This window comes from Megascapheus bottae, chromosome X (genome assembly GCF_031878675.1).
Source record: "Megascapheus bottae isolate mThoBot1 chromosome X, mThoBot2.hap1, whole genome shotgun sequence".
Classification (NCBI taxonomy): domain Eukaryota; kingdom Metazoa; phylum Chordata; class Mammalia; order Rodentia; family Geomyidae; genus Megascapheus; species Megascapheus bottae.
Window position 1 is genome coordinate 33,273,255 of NC_143547.1, and position 25,376 is coordinate 33,298,630.

Here is a 25,376-nt window from a genome sequence, read left to right on the forward strand (position 1 = left end):
GGCACTGCCCTATAACTTCATTCTCAGCTTTTTGGCTGCATCATTGGAAGTAAGAATTTTATTGACTTTTCTGCCTGAGCTGGATTTGAAGTGTGCTTCTCAGATGTCAGACTGTTGAATAACTATAATTATAGGAGTGAGACACCAGCATCTGGCCAGAAATATAGTCCCTGAAAAATAAAATTGGATATCACTGTTCAATTCCTACTTCAATTAAAGATTTTCTAACCCTTGTACTTATGCTAGCAAGAAGTATATCAGATATGGTAACATTCATATTAAGCAATGGAAGCAATATTATCATTTAGCACCAAGATTCTGTACTCATACCATTTTTTAACAAGTAGTCAGTGGCATGTTCCAAATTTACTAATATTCCCCAAAATTTTCATAACTTTCAACAAGATTCTCCACTGTCTAGCAACGAAAAGAATCACTCAGGTTAAATGGGGTTTCAAGTAGACATTTAATTATACTTCATTTAATCCTTCAGAAACCATTGATTGCATTTGGAAGTTTTAAGAACCGAAAGTTTTTGCAAACTCAGATTTTCCAGATTTGCATCACATGACATTAGAATTAGGGTTATAGACACAAATGCTGCTAAAGACCAAAAACAATAACAAAAAAAAATCTAACAAAGAAAATGTAAATAAACTGCCCAGTGAACAGATGTAGAGTAGGTTGGGAAGAGGGACCTAACATTACTTGGTTTTACTAGCGCATGCGTGACCTGACTGCACATCTGGGCGGAAGTACAGACGTGAGGGGAATGCTTCCGGTAGGAGGGTCGTAAACGGACACTCTGTTGCCTGTGGTTGAAGCCGCAGCACAGTGGGCTTTGGATCGGCGCCGCCATGAGGTTCCGGGCCAAGATTGAGGACCAGCATTCGCTGGATCAATTTAAGAGTGAGCAAGGAAGGCTGCGGGAGCCAGGGGGGATCAGGAAGCAGAGTCTGGGCTATGGAGGACCTAATGGAGGAAGAAGGTGGCCTGTGGTGGTCGCCAGCAGCGAAAGCCCTAGGGATTGGTGAGGCCAACTCTGGCATTGCTGGGAGGAAGGCTGAAGCCGAATGGAAATTTCTGGAATTCCACTCCTAGAGAGGCCTGAAGGAGGGAGAAGGGGGATCCCGGCGGACCTAGGGGTGGGTGGGGTAGAAGGACGCCACCTGTGGAAGTTTCTGGAAACTCCCAGGGAGGCCTGAAGGAGAGAGCGGGCGGGTCCTGGCGGACCTAGGGGGTTGCGGCACAAGGACGCCGCCTGTGGAAGTTTCTGGAACTCCCAAGGAGCCTGAAGGAGGGAGGGGCTGGGTCGCGTCAGACTTAGGGGGTTGCGGCAGAAGGGGCGCCTGTGGAAGTTTCTGGAACTTCCCAGAGAGGCCTGAAGGAGGGAGAGGGCCGGTCCCGGCTGACCTAGGGGTGGGTGCGGTAGAAGGATGCCGCCTGTGGAAGTTTCTGGAACTCCACTCCCAAGGAGGTCTGAAGGAGGGAGGGGCCTGGTCACCTCAGAAATAGGGGGTTGCGGCAGAAGGAGGCCACCAGTGGAAGTTTCTGGAAATTCCAGGGAGGCCTGAAGGAGCAAGAGGGCTGTCCCGGCCGACCTAGGGGTGGGTGGGGTACAAGGACGCCACCTGTGGAAGTTTCTGGAACTCCACTCTCAGGAAGGCCTGAAGGAGAGAGGGGCTAGGTCGCGTCAGACTTAGGGGGTTGTGGCCGAAGGACGCCACCTGTGGAAGTTTCTGGAATTCCACTCCCAGGGAGGCCTGAAGGAGGGAGGGGCCAGGTCGTGGCGACCTAGGGGTAGTTGCAGTGGTTGCGGCAGGAGGCCGCTTATGGAAGTTTCTGGAAACTCCCAGGGAAGCATGAAGGAGGGACGGGGGCGGGTCGTGGCAACCTAGGTGTGGGTGCGTCAGAAAGACACCACCTGTGGAAGTTTCTGGAAACTCCCGGGGTGGCCTGAAGGAGGGAAGAGGCGGGTCCCAGAGGACCTAGGTGTGGGTGCGTCAGAAGGAGATGGCCTGTTTCTGGAAACTCCTAGGTAGGCCTGAAGGAGGGAGGGGCAAGTCAAGGCAGACATAGGGCGTCCTATGGCAGAAGGACGCCGCCTGTGGAAGTTTCTGGAAACTCCCCTGGAGGACTGAAGGAGGACTGGGTGGGTCATGGCAGACATAGAAGGGGTTGCAGCAGAAGGACACCTCCTGTGGAAGTTTCTGAAACTCCACTCCCAGGGAGGCCTGAAGGAGGGAGGGGCCAGGTCACAGCCATACCTGGGTGTGGGACTTAGGTATGGTTGTGTCAGAAAGAAGCAACCTCTGGAAGTCTCTGGAAACTCCCACGGAGGCCTGAAGGAGGGAGGGGGGGCGGGTCGTGGTGACCTAAGTTTGGTGCTTCAGAAGGACGCCGCCTGTGGAAGTTTCTGGAACTCCTCTCCAAGGGAGGCTTGGAGGAGGGAGTGGACAAGTGGCAGCCAACCTAGGAGTGGTTACCTAGCGGAATTTGTGGCAGAAGGATGCTGACCTTGGAATGTTCTGGAAGTCCACTCCCAGCGAGGCCTGAAGGAGCTAGCGGGTGGGCTGTGGCAAACATAGGGGTTTGTGGGACAGAATGAAACTTCTTGTAGAAGTTTCTGGAACTTCACTCTCAGGGAGGCCTGCAGGAGGCAGTACACTGTCCATGGAAGTTTCTGGAACTCCATCCCATTAGGGTGATTTCTCTCTCACTACATCACTATGTAGTTTTATTTTTTTGCTGATCCTGGGGCTTTAACTATTGCTGTCCCTACGCTTTTTTCATTCAAAGCTACTGCTGTACCACTTTGAGCCATGATGCCACTTCTGGTTTCTGGTTGAATTTCATGTATTTTCCTCCTGGAGTTTGCTTTGAACTCTGATCTTCAGACCTCAGCCCCCCTGAGTAGCTAGGATTACACCAGTGCCCAGCCATCTTTATCTCTTGTAGTCATCCCTTTGCAGGCAGACCCTTTTTTTGCCTCAACCCAGACTATGCTGAAACTTAGTTGCTGAACCTCTCTTTTCCTGTGGTGTGCCATGTATCAGGTGGTAATTAAGTTTCATGGATTGTTTCCAGTTATGGGCATCTTTGAACCTTGTTTTCCTTAATGAGTATGGATAGTAAGTGCCAAATACCTCCAAACATTGTTGGGACATTGGATGATCTCAATGAATTTTCCAGAAGACCCTAAGCTTTACTTTGCTGAACTCCAAGTTTTGCGATCTAAAATTCCTCTTAGGATAGGGAATGCGCAAGTGAGAAACCTTTTGTTTTGTTGCTCTTTGTTACAGGAGTCATTAACATGTTATCCAACCTCACCAAAGGCTGCATCCTCCGCATTTGCCCAGATAAACTGAACTTCATTCTTTTGGGGAGCCCAGAAAGTGGAGAGGCAAGCTTGTGGTGTGAACTTCCACAGGTAAGCAGGAACCTGAGCAGATCTTAACTCCACCTACTTCTCTTGAGAATTCACAGATGTGTGTTTGCTTCCTATAGGAGAACTTTTTCAGCACATTTGAACTGCGAGGTGCCTCTGCAGAACACAATGAGATATATTTGCAAGTACAATTGGAAAATATAACTCGAGCCGTGAACACGCCCCACGTTACTGAAGCCTTGAAAATCAAGTTCATTAATAAATACTCTGGGATCCTCAAGATCTGTGTGAAGGTGGTGAGTTGAAACAAAAAGTTTTCTGAAATTTCTTACAAGGGTTGTGGTTTGGGAAAAATGTGAATAGTAGGCCTGGTATTTATAATAATATGGTTGAAAATTAATTTAATTAAGACTGTCCAGGACATAAAATTTTCTCAGAGATTGTTCAAGAATCTAATTTAAAAAATGCGGTGAAAGAATATAGTAGGAAACAATTTCTGTTTGCACTTTTGAAGTTTCTTCATCCTGCCTTATCTGCCCGAATTTCGTATTTTTTTCTGTTTTATTTTTAAGAATATAATGGAGTCATTTTTTCTTGCAATGGTTTGAGTATATTTTGTGGGATTTTGCCAGTGCTGGGGCTTGAACTCAGATCCTGTACATTGTTCTTGTGTGTTCTCAAGGCTAGCACTGTACCACTTGAGCCACAGCACCACTTCCAGCTTTTTGTCTAGAATCTAGGAACCTGGATCTTCATTAATGCTAGGCAAGCACTATACCAGTAGGCCACACTCATGGCCCTTGAGTATATTTTTACATACATCCTAAAATTTAGGTAACAAGAAGGTATTCTGAAAACCACTTGAAAATAATAATGGAGCTGTGTCTTGCAAGCTAACATTTATAATCGTACATTGTAGCTTCAGAAAAAGAAAACACTAAAGTACCAGTGAAAATATTCTTCAAATGCTTGAGAGGAACATTGAAAATACTTCTTTAACTTAAAGTATCTTAAGAGTTAGATCTTTGTAAATGTATATTTTGTGCTGTTAGATGTGGATATCATTTTAATAACCAGTTCTGGAATTAATTAGAAATAATCTGTATATATTTAAATAATAAAAATCCTAAGTCAAAATAGTAACTAATTATCCATGTAAACATATGTGTAGAGATATTAAATACATAAAAGTAGACAAATCTATATTATCATAGGACAAAGAAGAAACTGATTAATACCTTTCCTAGGGAAGTTCATATGTCTTAAAATGATGATTAAAGCCTTCTGTGTAAAGCCCTGATGCAATTTAGAATCACATCAGGAATGAACAATTTCTCCATGGTTCCCTGATAAGATACATTCTCCTTCAACTCCTGCACTGATAGTTTTGGGGCTCCTTTGTAGAGTCCTTTCCCTTTACTCTAAAATCTTTCATTTAGCAGAAGGCCACGAATATTACCATTGTTACTTACATATTTGATGTATTTTAATTCACAAATATTGTATTTGGCCTTAAGATGTTGGGGGAAGAGGACATATCATTTTTTTTCTGAATTATTTGCACTAAGGAAGTTCTTAGAGGAAATGAGAGAATTCCATATGAAATGTTAACGTTTCTTACAATTTCTTAAGGAGAAGCAAGGTGGTACTTGGTCTGTGAGCCTAATAAAATGTCATAGAAACTAAGCATAGTTTATCCTTTCAGAAATTTAGAAAATGTCACAATGAGGATCTTTTCCTCAAACCTGATCTCTGGGTTTTCCTGAGCATAGCACATTTGCTTTTGTATATCACAGATTTGTAGCCATTCCCTTCACTGTACCAAGGCTGCTAGCCAATACTCATCTTCCCATAGTTAATTCTTACTCTCACTTGAATTAGCATCCACTCTCTCCCTCAGTCTGGTCCCTTCTCTGGTTTCTTCACTACTCTAAAGAATATCTTGCACAGTTTTTTTTCTGCTTGTTTTATTACTATTTCCTTCATTCCATTGGAACATCTGGAACCTTTTTGTATTATTCAGTATACCTCCCAGTTTCTTAGGTCCCAGAGTGGAACAGGTAAAATATCAGTACATGTTGAGTAGGTTGAGTTAGTGAATTGAGAACATTCCACTTCGACATAGTATTTCAAAATCTTCACCTTCATTTCATTGGTTTTGCTTTTGTTACATATTGACAACAGCTATTTTAACTTTCCATGGCAGTCACCCGAATTAAACAGGAGCTGCACATTGACGTGTTACTTCCCCATAGTGGTTATCCCTACACATTATTGGAATGAACTACAGGAGCCCAGAGTTCCATACTTGGATGTAAGTGATATATGCAATTCTGCTGATTAATCACATTTAAGAGAAGATATGAGTTCTCTAGTTATAGCCTTTCAGAATATTTTGAGAACATGATGTTCATATTTAAAGAATATCCTAGAAATGAAAATCGAATAGTCTTCGGTTATGCATGTGAAACAACTTTAAGCATTCCCATAAAGAATCTAATTTTTACAATCTGAACACATACAAAATGGAATAACTTTCTCAGTACGCTGGTGTTTATTAGGACTTTTGTGCCTAGGTACCAATTTGGGAATCATAGGACTTGATGCAAGGATGTGTATAGAGAGCCATTATGATGACAGAATTTGAGTAAAATGTCCTGTTCTGGAAAACCCAGGACTGAAAATAAACATCATGCTAAAACATCCTGTACTTCTATCTCACGCTTTGTTTAAGAGGAAATAAAAACTTTTCAGCAACTAAAGTGTTTACTTGACTTTCAGTAGAATGCATCTATAGTGACCTGTAAAAAGCCAACATTTTCTTCCTATGTTAGTACTGGCTCTTAAACTTATTTTTCTGCTTTAAGTTGGAGATAAGTGTCTACCAAGATTGTCAGCATAAACTAATTTAGAACTATGATCCTAAGGTCTTAGCCTACTTGGTGACTAGGATTAACAGAATGAGAAACCACTGACTGGCTCAAAAGCCAACAATTTATGAAGTAGTTTCAGGCAAGCATTCTTATCACCAGGCCAAACTCCTGGCTGAATCAGTTTTAGCAGCACATTCTCATGTGAATTACAATAATTGCTTTCCATATTGTTGCACTGAGTGTGAAAAAAGGCCCTGTGTTTTATCTAGAAACATTCCTCAGAGGAAGACTTTCTGGTTAGGACTTGAAATCATTTCTCCTGGTTTTGTGTATGGGCATCTCATCTGAAATGCCCATATTAAATCAAAAGAATGCCTTTGGTTTAGGATTGCATAGGTAACAACAAATAAGCGTTTGTTTTTGTAATTCTTGAACATTTGTAAGCTAGTGAAATTACAAAAGTATTTTTTCACATGTTAAAAATGAACTTTATTAAAAAATTGTAATCCATGACTTCAGAATTCTTGACCTTACAATGTCATTTCTAGAATACACTAATATCTCTTTAACACTGGGGATTTCTCTTATTTACATTGTAGGTTAGCATTTATTTGCCACTCTTGAGGACTCTGAAGAATTTTTTGGAAAAAGTGAAACATGTCAGCAATCATCTTGTAAGTTATTAAGGAAGGGAAAGAGCATTGACTGAGGTCTAGCTTTCGTGGGTTCTTTTCCGTGGAGGCAGCTTCTCTATGGCTAAATGTGTTTGTACTATACCAAAGATGTGCGCTGAGCCCCAGGTCCTGTTCTTCTTAATAGCCCCTGGGGGATGCAAATGATCCAGGGATGAAGAGAGGATACTTATTGGAGAGTGATAAGGGAGACATAGTGGCTCAGTCTCCTCCCCAACTGTACTGTGCTTACTGGAACTGGGTGAAAAAAACACTGCAACTGCTCAGTCTTGAGAGCACCTGAGATATTTTTGAACCTGGAAATATGATTTTCCAAAGCTATACTTTTAAGTAACTGACTTTGTATTAAATGTATAACTGTGAAAGACAGGGTAGTACTCTTCTAGAAATAATGCTACATTAATATATAGAATTTTAGAGGATTCTGAGTGTGCAGTTGGTGCTATTACTGTGTTTATTTTTTTCCAGAGTACCTTTTTTGCCAGTCCTGGGACTGGACCTCATGGCCTGAGCACTGTCCTTGGGCTTTCCTCAAGGCTAGCACTCTACCACTTGAGCCACAGCACCACTTCCAGCTTTTTCTATGTATGTGGTATTGAGGAATTGAACCTGGGTCTTCACGCATGCTAGACAAGCACTTTAGCACTAGGTCAAACTCCTGCCCCGCCCACCCCCAGAGTACCTTTTGGAATGAATCAGTCATAGTCCAATACTGAAATTTTCAGATCTTTTAGGCAGTGGTTTCATTGTAACTTTGGTAAAGGGCCAAGAGATTTTTTTTTGTTTGCCAGTTCTGGGGCTTGAATTCAGAGCCTGCACACTGTACTTGAGCTTTCTTAAGGCTAGTGCTCTACTACTTGAGCCACAGCACCACTTCCTGCTTTTTCTTTGTATGTGATACTGAGCAATTAAACCCAGGGCTTTGTGCATAATACTCAAGTATTCTATCACTAGGCCATACTCCCAGCCCACTAAGATAAATTTCTAATGTCATAATTTTTATACTGTATGTACCCCAATCGTTCTTTGCTCTTTTTATAACCTTCTTTTCCTGAATTCCCAGTGTATCTGTCCTGCTTACTGTATGTCTTTTTGTGGCTCTGTGCCTACAGCAGTGCCTCATGGTATAAGCTTTGCTCTGCCATGCCTACAGAACACTCATCTGTCTTATAGTCTCCAAGAAAGGATCCTCCCATTCGTGTAATTCATTGTTCTGCTGAGATATTTTTATTGGGGATACTCTCTGTATTGGATTTTAGATATTTCTGAGTTTGTGAGTTTCCATGCATTATCCTCCCTTTCTTCTTGAAACAGATGTACGTTGGTGGCCTCTGAGTTTTTTAAGTTGGAGAGGGTACATTTTCATTTGCCTTCTGAAAATTGATCTATATATTTTTCTATTGTGTGTTTCTTTTTTATTTTAAGACCATTTATAACACTTAACTTATAGATTATCGAAGCAAACCAAAATGGAGAATTGAACCTAAAGTTACAAAATGAATTAATAAGTGTTACCACTTATTTTCCTGCTCTTGAAAATCCTCCTTTTGGTAAGTTTTCTTTAGTTCCTTTTTTTCATATATTCTTTATTGTAATTAATAGAAGGGTTACATGATATTTGCCAGATAGATGGTGCATTAATTCCCATACATTGATACCCTTTCACATGTCTTGGTCTCCATTTCTCTTCCCCCCACCCCCACCCCTCATCTTGTTTTCTCCCATTCCCTATCCAATTTCAAATAATCAAATACAAATACATCCGATATATCAGGTAACAAAGTGAGATACTGTAACAATATGAGATAACCAAGGGACAGCAAAAGAGATGAGAGATAACATAGTACCTTAAGAACAACAATCATTCATTATATGGCTTATGGTTCTATATCCTAGAGATCCTTTCATTTAGCGTCCTACTATATGGCCTTTTGTATCAAGGTTTTGCTCTATTGCAAGTCTCTGCTAGGAGAGCCCAAGGTTTCTACTGATTATGACAAATGAGGGAAACCATTGAGCCTAAGTTCTTTGAGTCTGGCTTACTTCACTTAATATGATTTTTTTAAGTCTTTCCATTTCCTAACAAATGGGGCAATGTCATTCTTTCTGACAGCAGCATAGAATTCCATTGTGTACAAAAACCACATCTTGTTGATCCACTCATCAACTGAGGGACATCTAGGTTGGTTCCATATCTTTGCTATGGTAAATAGTGCTGCAATGAACATTGTTGTGCTGGTGGATTTAGTATGTCTTTGTTTCTGGATGATTGGGTAAATGCCAAGTAGTGGAATTGCTGGGTCATAGGGGAGCTCTGTGTTTAGTCTTTTGAGGAACTGCCATACTGCTTTCCATAGTGGTCGAATGAGTTTGCACTCCCACCAACTGTGTAGTAGTGATCCCTCCTGGCCACATCCCCTCCAGCATCTGTTGTTACTAGTTTTCTTGATCCTGGCCATTTTAACTGGAGTGAGGTGGAATCTTAAAATTGTTTTGATTTGCATTTCTTTTATGACCAGAGATGTTGAGCATTTCTTCATGTGTCTATAGGCCATTTTTGTTTCTTCTTCAGAGAAGACTTTCTTTAAGTCTTTGGCCCATCTTTTAATGGGATGGTTGTTACTTTGGAGATTAGTTTTGGAGTGATTCAATTTTTTGAGCTGTTGATATATTTTAGATATGAGGCCTTTGTCTGTTGTATGGTTGGTGAAGACCTTCTCCCACTCTGTAGGCTTCCTAATTAGTTTACTAGGTATGTTCTTTGCCATATAAAACCTCTACAGTTTAATGCAGTCCCACTTATCCAGCCTTTCTCTGATTTGTTGTGATTCTTGGTCCTTATTAAGAAAGTTTCCATCTGTGCCAAGGAGGTCTAGTGTATCTCCTATTCCTTCTTGTAAAGTTTTCAGAGTGTCAGCTTTTACCTCCAGGTCTTTGATCCATTTGGAGTTAATTCTAGTACAGAGTGACAAAGAAGGACCCAACTTTAGTTTTCTGCATGTGCTTAACCAGTTCTGCCAGCACCATTTGTTGAAGAGTCTATCTTTCTTCCATTCTACTTTTTTGGCTCCCTTGTGAAAGATTAGATGGCCATAGGTTTGTGGTTTAATATCTGGGTCTTCAGTTCTATTTCATTGGTCTTCAGGCCTGTTCTTGTGCCAGTACCAAGCTGTTTTGATAATTATAGCTCTGTAATAGAGTCTAAAGTTTGGTATTGAAATTCCTCCTGCGCTGTTCTTTCTGCTAAGAATAGTGTTTTTGCTATACGGGGTCTTTTATTATTCCATATGAAACGTTGGATTGCCTCTTCTATTTCCTTAAAGAATGACATTGGCATATTGATGCGTATTGTGTTGAATTTGTATATAGCCCTTGGCAAGATTGTCATTTTCACAATGTTGATTCTTCCAATCTAGGAGCATGGGAGGTGTTTCCATTTCCTCAGTTCTGCTTTAATTTCCTTTTTCAGGGTTTTAAAGTTTTCATCAAAAAGGTCCTTTACATTCTTAGTTAAGCTAATTCCTAGGTACTTTATTTTCTTTGAGGCTATTGCAAAAGGAGTTGCTTTCCTGATTGTTGCCTCATTCCTCTCACTGTTGGCGTAGAGGAAGGCAGTTGATTTTTGAGGGTTAATTTTATACCCTGCTATGCTTCCAAAGTTTTGAATCAGCTCAAGCAGCTTGGGAGTGGAGTCTATAGGATTCTTTAAATACAGGATCATGTCATCTGCAAAGAGGGAAAGTTTTACTTCCTCTTTCCCTATTTGGATGCTCTTTATGCTTGCTTCTTGCCTTATTGCACTGGCTAGGAATTCTAATACTATGTTAGAGGAGTGGAGAGAGTGGGCATCCTTGTCCCATTCCTGATTTTAGAGGGAATGGCTTTAGCTTTTCACCATTAAGTATAATACTAGCTGTGGGTTTGTCATACACAGCCTTTATTATATTGAGGAATGTTCCATGGATTCCTAGTTTCTCCAGAGCTTTTAACATAAAGGGGTATTGGATCTTTTCAAATGCCATTTCTGCATCTATTGAGACAATCATGTGATTTTTGTCCTTGCTCCTGTTGATGTGTTGAATTATATTAATTGATTTGTGTATGTTGAACCAGCTTTGCCTCCCTGTGATGAAACCTGTTTGATCATAGTGTATAATTTTTTAGATGAGTTTTTGTAGACGGTTGGCCAGTATTTTGTTGAGAAGTTTTGCATCGATGTTCATCAAAGAAATAGGTCTATAGTTCTCTTTCTTTGATGAATCTCTGTCTGGTTTGGGATGAGGGTTATACTGGCTTCATAGAATGAGTTTGGTAAAGAACCTTCATTTTCAATTTCGTTGAAGAGCTTGAGGAGTATTGGTGTGAGCTCTGCTTTGAAGACCTTATAGAATTCAGCGGTGAATCCATCTGGCCCTGGGCTTTTCTTAGGCGGAAAGTCTCTTATTGCAATTTCTATTTCAGTGCTTGAAATAGGCCTGTTTAGTTGTTTTAGTTCTTCTTGGTCAGTGTGGTTATGTTAATATCGGCTAGGAATTCGTCCATTTCTTCTAGATTCTCAAATTTGTTGGCATAAAGGTTTGAGAAGTATTCCCTCATGATACTCTGGATCTTGGTAATTTCGGTCGTTATAGTACCATTTTCCTCTGTATTTTTGTTTGTTTCGGTATGTTCCCTTCTCTTTTTGGTAAGATTTGCTAAGGGTTTCTCAATTTTGTTAATTTTTTCGAAGAACCAACTCCTTTTTTTGTTGATTCTTTCTATAGTTTTTTTGGATTCCAATTCATTTAATTCTGCTTTATTTTAATAATTTGCTTCCTTCTAGTGTGATTAGGGTTGGTTTGTTGTTCTTTTTCCAGGAGCTTAAGGTGAGACATTAACTTCTTGGTTTGCAATTTTTCCAATTTGTTATTGTAGGCACTCAGAGCTATAAATTTTCCTCTGAGTACTGCCTTTGCTGTGTCCCAAAGGAGCTGGTATTTTGTGTGCTCCTTTTTGTTAAATTTCATAAAGTGTTGCATTCCTGTTCTGATCTCTTCGATGACCCATTGTTGATTCAACAATGTGTTGTTCAATCACCATGAGTTACAGGGTTTTCGTTGGTGGAGTTGTGTGTTCAGTTCCAGTTTGATGCCTTTGTGGTCTCAGAGCGTGCAGGGAATAATTTCAGTGTTTCTGAATCTGTCCAGGTTTGTTTTATGGCCTAAAATTTCTATTTTGGAAAATGTTCCATGTGCTTCTGAGAAAAACGTATGTTGTGTTGTTGCTGGGTGGAATATTCTGCAGATGTCTGCTAGATCTAGTTGATCTATAGAGTTGTTCAGTTCTAAGGTTGAGTTTTTGCCTTGTTGATCTGTCCAAAGTTTAGTTTCTTTTTATTTAATTATTTATTTTCATCAGTCATAGTCTTCAATTCAGGCTCTGGGCACTGTGTAAGCTTTTATCCTCAGGGTTAGCATTCTATTACTTTGAGTCACAGCACCACTTCTGGTTTTCTGGTGGTTAATTGGAGTTAAACGCATAATGGGGACTTTTCTGCCTGGGCTGACTTCAAACCATTATCCTCATATCTCAGTCTCCTGAGTAGCTAGGGTTACAGGCACTAGTCTCCAGCCCCCAGCTCATTTTGATAGTTTTAATGAACAGAAAGTGAGACTTTATTGGGTTTATTTACCAGAAGTTGAAAGGCCAATCTCTTTTTCCTTTCTACTTATATCACTTAGTTCCTGAAAATGATTTTGAAGACAGACACCTGGAGATGGCTGAGATGCACATGAATGTCCATCAGCTCCTCCACTTTCTTGGAGGAGTGCAAGAAAATCCTGTGAAGGCCATATTCAGTAAGTTTACTTTACTGTGTTCCTTTGCATATATCAGAGGGGTAAGTTTCCAGTAGTCAAATACTGCTTTGAGTCTCATAAATGCAAAATAAGATGCCTTGAGTACCATATTTTTCTTCAGCAGTCTTAAAAGTGTTCTGGATTCAGAAGTGCTTAGGCATGGGAAAAGAGGAGCAAACTTGGGGTGTTTGATAAGTTACTGAGAGACACTAGCCACTACCCCTGGTTGTCAGGGAGCTGCCTCACTTTACTGTGGGACTTTAGCTGTGCCTGCAAAGACATTGTCAAGAAGAGAACTAGATCATTCATACTCCCCCATTTTCTCATATTCTACACACTCAGATTCAAGCAGAAAGTTTTACTTAGGTCTGAGATTCTGCTTTTGTGGTCTTAATTATTTTTATTCACATGTGACCTGATCTTACTGCCTCAATATCCTATTTGGAGCCTGATTCATAATGCTTGTAGCTCCAGTCTGCCTTGGTCAGCAATCTGAGGTCATCACATGCCCTGTCCTCTACATCTACAGAGTACCCTTGAGTAGAGCATCTTGTCAGGAGCTTTACAAAGTGCCTTTAATCTCATTCTCCAAAGCCCATGCTACCTAAAGGAAGATGGCCAGGTATTTTGATGTCCTCCCTGTGTGGAGTGGCTCTGCAGCTTACAGCTCTGCAGCTACTTTCTAAGCCATCAGTGAGCTAAGCTGAGGAGGACAATGGTCTGAAATTGTGCCTCAGTAATTTAGTACACCATGGAGTAGAAGGAGAATCTTGAAGAAATACCAGCCTTTCTATAAGAGAGAGAGAGACAAAGAGAAAGAACAGAAGGAAACAGAAAGGAGTCACCATAGAAGCACCATGGTGTTAGGACCTGGGCAGTGTTAGATGTGCATGTACCTGTGTGCAAGGTCTCAGGTGCACTGAACACTTCTATATAGCACTGAAAAAGAATAGAGATTTGGGAAATGTGTTTTTCCAGGGAGCTTGTTTTCTGGATTTCCTGTGTGACTTTGGCTGCTTCTTTCATCTTCTTGAATTCTTTTCTCTGTTATATAAATTAATTCCTCAGTGACAAAGCAAAATACCACAGGATGGTCCTTGGGTAGCAACACTGTTCAGATGGGTGGAATTCATAAATGTGTTTCACAATGGGTCTTTAAATGAGTGGATTTTTCTTCTTTGCAGATATTCTGAGAGACAGAATTTCTTATTTTGAATTCCTTTATGAAACCTTCTCTGTCAAGTATTTCATCCCAGCCTTACCCTAACAAAATGTCACAAAGTTTGTGAGGTCAGCCATCTGTTACGGCTGCAAAGGCAGTGACCTGATGTATTCCTCCTCCTTGTCTGACCTCACATCACCACAGAGCTCTGAACCAAACTTCTTTTTGCTTTTCATTGTTCTCATTAAAAATGAAATTAAACAGTTGGATAAGCATGCAACTTTGAGGTTACTCATGTCTGTTTTTTGTGTGTTGTGTTCTTGTTTTACACCATGAAGAACAGAATTTTTCAAATTTAATTTTCCTTTGAGATGGTTATTATATGAATTGTTTCACTTTGCTGAGTCTAGTTTTGTTAATCTTTGTGAATAAAGCCTTGAAAATGTGTATTCCCTTTGACTTAATCCACCTTCACAAAGAGTATAATTAGATATTATCTAGTACATTTTATGGAAAATACCTGAGGTCCTAAAAATGAAATATTAATGAATTAGTTAGCTGATCTGTGTGGCTTAATATATTATATATCAGATAAACATTATTGTTGAACAATAGTGTACTGATACAAGATGCAAATTAATTAGTGTATTATTAAATGAAGTTTAGATGTTGATATTTGTAGTGTGATCAAAGAATGCTAGGATGATATACACCAAATATTTAATTTGGCAATTTTTTTGTTTTTCAATTTAGGAGCAGTTATGCTTTCTTTTTAACAATTATATAACTGATTCTATGATAAAGCATGTTTTGCTTGACCATATAATTTTTTCTTAGGACATATACAACTGACAATTTTACTTTCCTAAATATTATATGCTTTTTTCATGAGTCAAGAATTAAACTTATGTGTCATATTCACATTATACCAAATATAGAATACTTCAGTTGGAACTTGAACCAGTAAGTCAGTACTACACTGAAGAATACTTCTCATCAATAACCATTTGGTTTCTTTCTGTCTCTGTAAAAAATACTTGAGACAACAAATAGTTTGGGAGTCCATGTTCACATATACTTTTGCTTTGAGGCTTGTGGTTAGGCAGCATATCATTGAAGAAGAACATAACAAGTTTAGAAGGTTTTCTACTATTACATTTTAAATTTGTTTCCTATATCTTCAGCTGTTAACATCCACTTGTTCACATATCCCCGTTATTCCTAAATTAGGTTTTTAAAACATGAAGTCTTGATCTTCTTGCAAATTCCTTTCATATATCATTTTTCTTGGTCTCTCTTAGTTTATCTACTGTGTATACTTTTACCTTAGGGACCTCAACTTCTATCATCAATGTTATCTACTCTGCTAGAGAGGCTTTCAAAGCAGAGAGTCAAAGAACAAGGTCAGTCCAAATATCCACTTCTAGCCCCTCCATGATGGGCTAATTTATACACAGGCCTAGGGAGAACAGCCAAGGACTACAGAACAGTAGAGAATGAGGCCCCAAAAGATTCTGTGACACAATGTTTTATACTGAGAACTGAGCATTCTGTTATTTAGTCTGAGGCACCTTGGGGAAAATCACCTAAAACATAGGGCCCACACAAATCACTGTACAATGTACAAGAATAATAGATAGTAGTGCCAAGTAGCTTTCTGCCAAGAGTCCTAGTCCTGTTGGCCTGTAGTGTTCCCTAACAAAGCAGTCTGATAAATAGACAGGTTAGTAGCTAAGAGGGCTAGAGCCTGGGCTGTTTTCTAGACTTCTCGTCTTAGTCGTTAGCCTGCTAGAGACACAGTTTCTCTAACACTGTTAATAATTCTCATTACCTGTGTTGATTGAAGTTAAATTAATGCTCAGTAGCCTATTTCTAGATTTAAAATTATGTATATCTATGTTTGTAATACTTATGGGAAAGTAAAGCCACCTTCAAACAAAAATGGCCATGTTTTATGGTACTGCTGCTCCATAGTTGTGAGAACACAGCATTATGGGGAGGTCCAGTGGCTTCCATAGCCCCCTACAACTCAGAGATTTGTTCAGTGTTGCTCAGTACTCAGTGACACTATCCTGTGATCTGTGACCACACAGATCTTCATAGTCTAGAATTTTCTTCAAGGTTCAAACAATTAAAGAATATCTATGCATAAACACCTAAAGATTTTTATCATATATATTTCTGTTCACAACACATGGTCTTCATGTTCATCTTCCTTACAAAGAGAAAATGGTACTTTGTAGGAAGGAGGTGCCTTTTTGACTCACATGTAAATGACAATACATAAACAAGAATCAAATATTGGCCTTCTGCTTGTGTTTTTGTTCTTACTGTGTTGTCAGAGGGAAGCATGAAACTTCACAAAGTGTCATGATTTTTCAATGGTACTCTACTGCTCATATTTTACCTTTCTCAAGAAACTCCTACAAGGATATTTGCTACTTTAAGGATCACACAGTTTTGTTATGTAAAAAATATAAACTGGGCTGAGAGTTTAGCCTAGTTGTAGAGTGCTTGCCTAGCGTGCATGAAGGCCCAGGTTCGATTCCTCGGTACCACATACATAGAAAAAAAAGCCAGAAGTTGTGCTGTGGGTCAAGTGGCAGAGTTCTAGCCTTGAGAAAGTCCAAGGACACTGACAGTGCACAGGCTCTTAGTTCTAGGCCAGGACTGGCAAAAAAAGAATATAAACTGGATGGTTTATGCCTTTATTCCTAGCTACTGGATGTGAGATCTGAGGATCACACATCAAAGCCAGGCTGGGGCAGGAAAATCATTGAGTCTCATATTTCCAAGTAAGCATGGATGCCTGAGCCTTCCAGAGTACACTAAGGCTCCTTTCCTTAGGGTCAGGTGGTGGAGGAAGAAAGGTGGAATCAACAAGGACTGATGGAATGGTGAGATAATTATGGTTAATATTTACCAGAAATAAGAAAAAGTAGAACCCAGTATTTGGCTGGGGTGTCTTATTGAATTCATTCATGAGAAGCTCTTGTAACTTATGTTCATTGACTACATTTCCCATATGCTCAGTGTAGAGAGAATCTCTCCATTCAAGTTTTATTAGATATACAAAGGAGATTTTATACCTATTATCATTCTAACCAACATGTCATTCACATAGACTTCCCTCATCTAATGTTTGAATACATAAGCACTCTAGCCAACCATAGAAGACAGTATTTTGGGGTGGCGTCCCTAGGTTCTATGCTAGGATTTAGAATCCAAACTTTTGGGCATTGATCCAGGCAAACAAATCTATAATTAGGTAATCTTATTCAAAACACAGCTTGTACTTACCTCATATTTTTTGACTACCAGATTATGGTGAGGATTAACTGTTGTTGCTAATAAGATCATGTCACTCCTAATTGCCTGATATTTTTCAAAATTACTAATGCATTGCTGAAAGACAAAGTATTTCCTTCATTTTATATCCTGTTATAAATACTCATTTTCTTCACAACAAGGAAAATAATATGGAATATGAGCAATAATAATGAAATATTATTTGAAGAAGTACTCAGCAGAAGATCATAAAACTGAGAATACAAGACATTAAGAGATTGGCCCACAGACTAACAGCTCAGGTCTCTCTTCATGGGAGTGATTTGAGTGGCATCACAATGGATGTGACAAGGTGAATGCAGATTTTAGGCCAACCCCTAGAAACCCATTGGATAGGAACTTTTTAAAAATATTCTTTATGATTAAAGAGCTTTTTTAAGCCATATCTTTCTTCTTGGATCTGATTTGATTCTTGGTATCTGCATTCTAATTCACTGATGCTCATAAAAGTGTGTGGTGGGAGGTGGAGATTTAGCTCAATGAAAGAGCCCTTGCCTGGCAAGTGCAAAACCCCGAGTTCAGTCCTCAGCTCTGGAAAAACAACAACAACAAAACTGGGTGGTATATTCTCTGTGTACATACATACATGTATTTATGAACATATACATAATATGTACAAAAATAGTGCACTAGGTGTTAGAGAACCTAAATGCATGAGGCTTGTTTTATGAATTCCTGTGTAAGAACCCAGTGACATAAGGATTACTTAGTAAACCCATCAGGGAAACACTTTTACAACAAGACCTAACTACTATGAAGAATTCTCTGGAAATACAAATTTGATGAGAGAAATTTTATAATGAAGTTTGTATTTTCCAGTACCTTTGAGTTCAGAGGATATTATCCAAAATTTCAAAATAATTGAAATTGAAAGAATGAAATTTGACACATGTATAGCATGACAAAAGGCATTCATGTAAAGATTTTTTTCTCCTGCATTTTTCTTGTTTTAGGCATGGTCATTTTCTATCCATCAATTCATATAATGTGTTCTTTATTTCAGTGTGGATGATAGGCTTTTTCCAGGATGACTACATTGTTTCAGATAGAATGTATGTTTCTAAGTCTAGATGGAGCAGAATCAACTTCATTGTAGCCAGGGATTACTAAACGCATAGGCAGCATAAGTTCTGCCTGAGATCCATTTCCTTGGCCCTTTTACAAGTGCTATATTTATTGTAGCATGTACTGGAGCTTCCCCAGAAACTATGCACTCCCAGGATTTCTTGCAGCATGTGAGAACACAAACTACCAAGTAGTATTTCATATCCTCCCAAGCACAGCTCAAAAAGAGGGCACCAATTTGTGTTGTCTTTTCATTTGGTTTCCAGTGGTTTTTGCACCTCTAACATACTCCCTGACAGGCTTCTCCTACAGCTGCATCTTCATGTAGTCTTGTACTCATATCCAGAGGCTCATCTCTATTGGTACATCTCTGAGAAAGTGGCAGACAAGATGCTAATAGATTCCAGGCCTGTATGTTGACATGCTCATGTCTCTGTCTAGGCAAACACAATAGTAATTTCTGCAAACAGAGATGTTGGGGACCGACTGTGGGGTCAATGACCTTGGACCTGACCTTGGACCTACACAACTGTATACACAAGGAAGTAACTCTTATCAGGATAACTTTAAGCAATGTCAATCAGTTCTTATCAGGATGACTTTAAGCAATGTTAATCCTTTCTCATTTATCCTATATGTGACTTGTTTACTGTTTTGTATGAATGTAGCCTCTGGCAGTTCCCTAGTTTTAAGAAGAGTATTTAAGGTCGGAACTTGAAATAAACTGGGCTGCAGTCTTTACCTGGGCTGCAGACCTCCCGAACTCCATCTGTTTGTCTCTCTTTTAATTTTTCCTAGTCCTTGCCCCTATTTCAGGAATCCCAATCTGCGAACCCTGGTTTGCTTCCGGCTGGCCCCGGCAACTGGCACCCGAACAGGGACCCTGAAAATCTGGGACGACGGTGGAGGACCCCGCTGTGGTGAGTGACCCGTCTTAGGACTCTTAAGAGAGGATCTTAAGAGAGTGAGAGAGCGAGAGAGTGTATAGTCGGGAGTAAAAAATTATGGGTCAAGACAGCCGCAGGCTCTATGTGCAGGTCCTTAGGGACATACTTCAAGCCTGTGGAACTCGGGTGGGACAAGGGCAGCTTGAGAGTTTCCTACAATTTATCGAGGAAGCATGCCCGTGGTTTCCAGAGGAGGGAACCCTAAACTTAGAAATCTGGCTAAGGGTAGGGAAAGGAATTCAAGATTATTATGGTATAAATGGTCCTGAAAAGACCCCTGCAGAGGCTATTACTTTATGGAATTTAGTAAATGAATGTTTAGATCTTCGACATGAGAGTGCCAAATTTAATCTTGAATTAAAGGACCCTTCTGAAAAACCTGAGGCTGAGCCATATGCCGCAGCCCAAGAGAGTCTAAGTGAGATCTTGAAAAGGGAACAACAACCAGTAGATATTGAGTATCAGAATTCAAATTTGAATATCAAGGAGGAAAGTTATGATGAGCGCGTGGAGGAATTATGTCCTTAGTTCCCCAAGGAGGGAACGATTAACGAGTTTAAATGGCAAAGAGTTGGGAACTGTTTAAATGATTAAGAAGATTCATGTTTTTATAAGAATTTTCATGTAGTTATTGCAATTGTGGTCAAAAAAGGAACATTTTCCTTGAAACTGTAAATAGTGCATGCTTGGCCATGTATGCTGTAAATAGCCTTTACCAAATGTGTTTGCCAAGAATTGTTTTTATGTAGATAAAATGATCATTGATCTTAAAGATTGTTTTTTTACAATTACCCTACACCCTGATGATATTTTGTTGGCGGCTCAGGACAGGTCAGATCTACAAAATTAACCGGTGCTCACAGCATCTAGATTTAAAAGCAGAGGTATGGAGATTTCAGATCCCCAGGCCGAGAAGGTCTGGGAGGCCTTAACATGTGCTGTGTTAATGGTGGCCATTCTTTTCAATTGGGCCACATGGGACCACATGGATCTCCTGTTGAGGAGGAAGGTTAACTTGGGAGAGGATCCTCCCCTCGGGGTCTATCTGACCTTGTCTGTCCTTAAGGCATCTAGAGCCAAGGAAACTTTAAGAGCGCTCAGAGTTGTGGTGAGTTAGCCCTCCCGCTGCTTAGAAAAAAAAAAGGTTTTAGAGCCTCGCCCTGAGGAGGGATTTTTGGGCCCCTTTGATCCTGGGATTGGGCCCCAGAGCCCTTCACCAAGTGCTCCTACCCTGGAATTTGCGGCAGACAATTGGGGGGCAGAGCGGCCTCCGCCATTTTACTCCCACGCTTCACCTCGTGTTAAACCGGAAGAGGAGGTTAACCTGCCATATCGCGGCAGCTCCTCCCCTGAACGGAAAGGGCGGGTCACGCCGCCATTTTACTCCTCCCCACCATGCTTGGTAAATGCTAACCCTGGGGGCAATAGACCCACCCTAAAAGAGCTTAAGAAAGCAGTCTGCAAAAATGGGCCTAATTCGCCCTGGGCCAAAACCATCCTCCAAAGCCTGGCTCATCAGCAATCCTCTCAGGCCTTAAGTTCCCAGCAACTAGAAACTGCCACAGGCCCCAGCTCCTGGGTGTAGCTGGCCTAGCAGCATCTTAGCAATTGGTAAGCCCCTTGTCCTGGCCAGAGCCATTCAGCCGCTGCTCTTAAAGAGAACCTGCCCTATAATCTCTAGGGAGAGACAAGATACGGATGTTGTGGCATTTTATGATGACTGCATTAGTTATGAAAAAATTGGCATAGAACTGCTCCCCCAATTCTAGGGGCCACAGTCTAATTGCATGCCCTTCCCCGTGGGTGGAGCAATGGCCTATTGGCTGGAAAAACAAGTGGAGCTACTAAACTTAATAAGGATCAGACAACTACAAGTTTCAAATACAGGTTTCTTCATGATCTCCCTGCAGTATGCCCATGGGGGTCTCCCAACCAGGGCTCCCAAGTCTTTCATCAATTCCTAATAATTTGTATATTTATGCTATTGAGATAAAAAGATTGCTTTTTCTAGAAACAGTGGTTTTCCTTTAACAACCTTTTTTGTAAAAGATGCCCAAGTGAAAAGCAAAGGCCTCCTGTCTGCTTTGTTTTGTTTTATTTTTATAAATAAATAAATAAATAAATAAATAAATAGATAAATAAATAAAAAGTGCACTGTGGGCCTAAAACAGAGGCCTGGGTGGTCAAGGGACGCCTTGAGCCCCCCCCCTTCTGAGTTTCTTGTGGATAACAGGGCATGCCTGAGAGTCCCACCAGCAAGACATGTCTAAATCTAAAAATAGCTGTTTGGTGAAAACATTCATCTGAGCTCATGTTTTTTGTGTTAAGTGTATCTGATTGAGTCCAATTTTCTTGTTATACGTCAATATCTGATTTTGTTTCAGACTTAAACGTCTCTGTTTCTCTGTCTTGCTCGTGTTACATATTTTTCCTTGTCCAGTTTTGTCTTTGAAATTGGTACCAGTTTTAAATATGGATCCTTATGGTTTTTCTAAAGTTTTGTTTTGAACCTGGTTCTCACCTGCAAGAGTAAAATTGGCAAAGCTCTCTTGACACAAACTTCCGGAAAATGAACGGCCAATATTAATTTTGTGCACTTTAAAATCTTTGAGTATGAATGTGTGTGAATGAGTGAGTGAACATGTTCAAGGTTTAATCAAGAAAATCATTTAGGTTTGAATTATTGCATTGTTTTAAAGAGGGGGAGAATGGAACATTAGATCAGCAAAAAAAATGAACTTGATGTTTGTATGACAGCTCTTAAGTCCCATTAAGAAAGTCGAATCAGTAAATTGGAGAGAGAACTCCGAGAGCATCAAGGGAGGCACTTAGACCAGAGAAAAGAGCCTCAAGAACCTACTAGTAAGGTCCCAGAACAGCAGAGACAGATCACGTTGAAAACTACTGCAGCTTCTGAAGAACGAGGAATTGCCAGCACTTCAGATCCACCAACAGCCAATATCAAGCCAACTCCTGTTGTTTCTACTCCAAGTAAAGTGACAACTGAAGCTATGGCTGGGAACAAATCAACACCTATGGCCAGTACCCGTCCAATGGTCACATATGCAACAGTCACCAATCAAAGAACTCCGCAGATCTAAGCCCCAGATGGATGAATTCCCCCCTGAGAGGAATCGCAGTCAAGGACGAGATAAGAGGGGATGCTCTCTGACCAACCTAAGACAGGGCCTTCAGCTTGATCTGAAGAAGTTCCCCATGACGGGTAAGGCAGAGTCAGCGATCCACCCAACCTAAGACAAGCGAGTCCGCATCTTTTAAAAGAGACGGGGGAGATGTTGGGGACCGACTGTGGGGTCAATGACCTTGGACCTGACCTTGGACCTACACAACTGTATACACAAGGAAGTAACTCTTATCAGGATAACTTTAAGCAATGTCAATCAGTTCTTATCAGGATGACTTTAAGCAATGTTAATCCTTTCTCATTTATCCTATATGTGACTTGTTTACTATTTTGTATGAATGTAGCCTCTGGCAGTTCCCTAGTTTTAAGAAGAGTATTTAAGGTCAGAACTTGAAATAAACTGAGCTGCAGTCTTTACCTGGGCTGCAGACCTCCCGAACTCCATCTGTTTGTCTCTCTTTTAATTTTTCCTAGTCCTTGCCCCTATTTCAGGAATCCCAATCTGCGAACCCTGGTTTGCTGCCGGCTGGCCCCAGCACAGAGACATCACCTCTGTGGCAGGAAGTTTCTGTAGCATTTGGAGATGATCCACCAGTGAAGATAAATTCTGGAAGCAATTCTGGAACCTTCTGGAAGCAATTCTGGAACCTTCTGCACTTATAAGTAAAAGCAATGATAATGACGGGTGGTGATGGTGGTTCAGGTAGCATGCAACCTGAAGATTATCCTGCAGATACCAAAATAAAGAGCACCATGTTTGTATACATTTTTTTCTTGGTTGTGGGGCTTGAACTAAGGGCCTGGGCATTGTCCCTGAATCTCTTTGTGCCCAAGGCTAGTACTCTACCACTTGAGCCACAGTGACACTTCTGGTTTTTGAGTGGTCAACTGTAGATAGAGTCTCATGGGGACATTTCTACCTGGGCTGGCTTTGAACCATGATCCTCAGAACTCTGTCTCATGAGTAGCTAGGATTACAGGTGTGAGCCCCCAGTGCCTGGCATACTCGTACTCTCAACAAACCACTAAATACTTCTTTTAATTGAGCATGGGCATACAACATAATGAAAGAAGCCACTTCTTTTCACTGCATACTATATGACAGGGCATAGAGTTTTGGTGAAGTCTAGGGATCACAGGTTCAAATCATAAATCATAAATAGTGGATCTAGAACACTCTCTTAAAAAGAAGATCGACGCGTTCCATTCTTACTTTGGAGAAATGAACTAAATGATAATTTAGGGAGACTGACACTATGATACTCTTTGTCTCTGATAAGATGAAAAATAACTGTATACTGGGAAAATGTCTACAAATTTAACATCCATCCCTGAAATTCTGCTGAAGGCTCCATTTTGCAGGAACTTTGTAACAATGAAGATCTCTGTTAGGTTTAGCAGCATGGTCTCTGATTTGCACTTTATCAGGGTGCGCAACACAATTATTGCCAGTCAGCTTATGTACCCTGTTTCAACTCTGGTAAACATTAGCATGGCCTGTGAGTACAGAATCAACTTTAGAATAGATGTTGCCTGTCTGTTGGACTTTGAATATGGTCCCATTAAACAACCACATCTAAAAGTGTTTATTTATGGGCTGAAGAGGAAGTCCTAAGCAGAGGTTTAACAGAGGAAATGTGGGGAATGGACTCCAACAGATATGACAGTCTCCTCAATTGCAGGATGTCTCTGCCAAGCAGATGCACATAAGAGGAGATGGGAAGGTAGACAGATTTCAGTGTAAAGGTCAGTATCATTAGAAGAGTGTTAAAAATACCCTTTGAGTCAGTCTTTATTGAGTATCCTCTGTTTGCTTAGAACAAGACATTATGATGATAAATTCATATGTCACTTAATGGGACATACTTGGTTAAATGTATCATTATTCAATTTGTCAGTGTTATAACATTAAAAGTTATGTTTAAACAAATCTTGGTGCTTCAAGTCCATCATTTGATTGTCGTCACAATACAATTGAGGCAAAAAGTCAACATGAGATATAAGTTACTGCTGAATTGTCACTGTCATATCTTACTATAAACTTTTATTTAAAAAAGGAAGTATACAATCCAAAATAATAAAGGAAAGAATATTATTCTAAACACTGGAATTGGTAACAGTCATGTATCATTATCAAATACTATGTAGGGATACAATTTTTCAAATTAGGTTTTTCTATCATTAAGAGAGTAGCCATATTTACACCAGCATTACAAAATTCCCATGACTAATGGGTTGTGCTGTTACATCATGACAGCTATGATAGGTCTAAATTCTAGGAGTTGTTCAACTCTATTATGATCTTATGGCATCACACTTATTTGTGTTCTGTCTTTTGACAAATACATCATGATGGAATTGTGATTATGGCTCAAGTAGTATCACACTAGTCTAATAAGTATGAGGCCTGATTTCAAGCTCAGTACCACTCCCATGCCCACCTACACTATATATAGTACATGGCTAGATAAAGATACAATATTACTAACTCAGTGTAAAGTAGATATAACTTTACCTAGAGAGATTCTCCCAAGCATGCCATAAATGTATACCACAGAATTGACCACCTCAAGACTAGGAGATGGATAACGTTCAGGCAAACAGGGAAACTAGCACCAAACTTATGGCCAGGGTGATTCCTAGGTACTCAGTATGTCGATGCTTGTCAATAGGTTTCCTGTCTTTATAGCTGTGATAGACAAGCATGACTAAGGCTGAGGCTCACACTGGTCTGGCCCCTTTGTGCTGCTTTGGGAAGGATTTCTGATTGTGTCAACCATCCAGACAGCAAGATCGTTGTGGACAGCAGCCTCAGGAAAAGATTGCAGGTGCTTCTCGCAATACAGAATTCCCGTAAGAACCCAAAAATGCAACATCTCTTCACCTTATTGGGGCATTTTCATTGGTCTATCATTTCCT

The 25,376-nt window shown here is 40.2% G+C and overlaps 1 protein-coding gene across 2 annotated transcripts; it reads left to right on the plus strand.

The window, feature by feature from the left end:
* The first annotated feature begins 803 nt into the window (after nt 1-803).
* LOC150040783 (checkpoint protein HUS1-like) lies at nt 804-14,163 on the plus strand. 2 transcript variants are annotated; one of them, XM_090326379.1, is made up of 8 exons: nt 804-909; nt 3,303-3,430; nt 3,508-3,684; nt 5,595-5,702; nt 6,861-6,935; nt 8,404-8,503; nt 12,674-12,790; nt 13,975-14,163. In XM_090326379.1, the coding sequence occupies exons 1-8, from the start codon at nt 858-860 to the stop codon at nt 14,055-14,057; spliced, it is 840 nt and encodes a 279-aa protein (XP_090182505.1). In that variant the 5' UTR covers nt 804-857; the 3' UTR covers nt 14,058-14,163. The 2 variants fall into 2 exon arrangements, with proteins under 2 accessions (XP_090182505.1, XP_090182507.1); XM_090326381.1 differs by having other exon boundaries at nt 3,508-3,681.
* The last annotated feature ends 11,213 nt before the right edge of the window (nt 14,164-25,376 follow it).

What these genes read in the sequence shown, in the direction of transcription:
- LOC150040783 (XM_090326379.1), top strand. Translation starts at nt 858, where the DNA reads ATGAGGTTCCGGGCCAAGATTGAGGACCAGCATTCGCTGGATCAATTT. An exon ending in TGTGGTGTGAACTTCCACAG is followed by an intron (nt 3,431 to 3,507) that starts GTAAGCAGGAAC and finishes TGCTTCCTATAG; the next exon opens with GAGAACTTTTTCAGCACATT. An exon ending in TCAAGATCTGTGTGAAGGTG is followed by an intron (nt 3,685 to 5,594) that starts GTGAGTTGAAAC and finishes TTTCCATGGCAG; the next exon opens with TCACCCGAATTAAACAGGAG.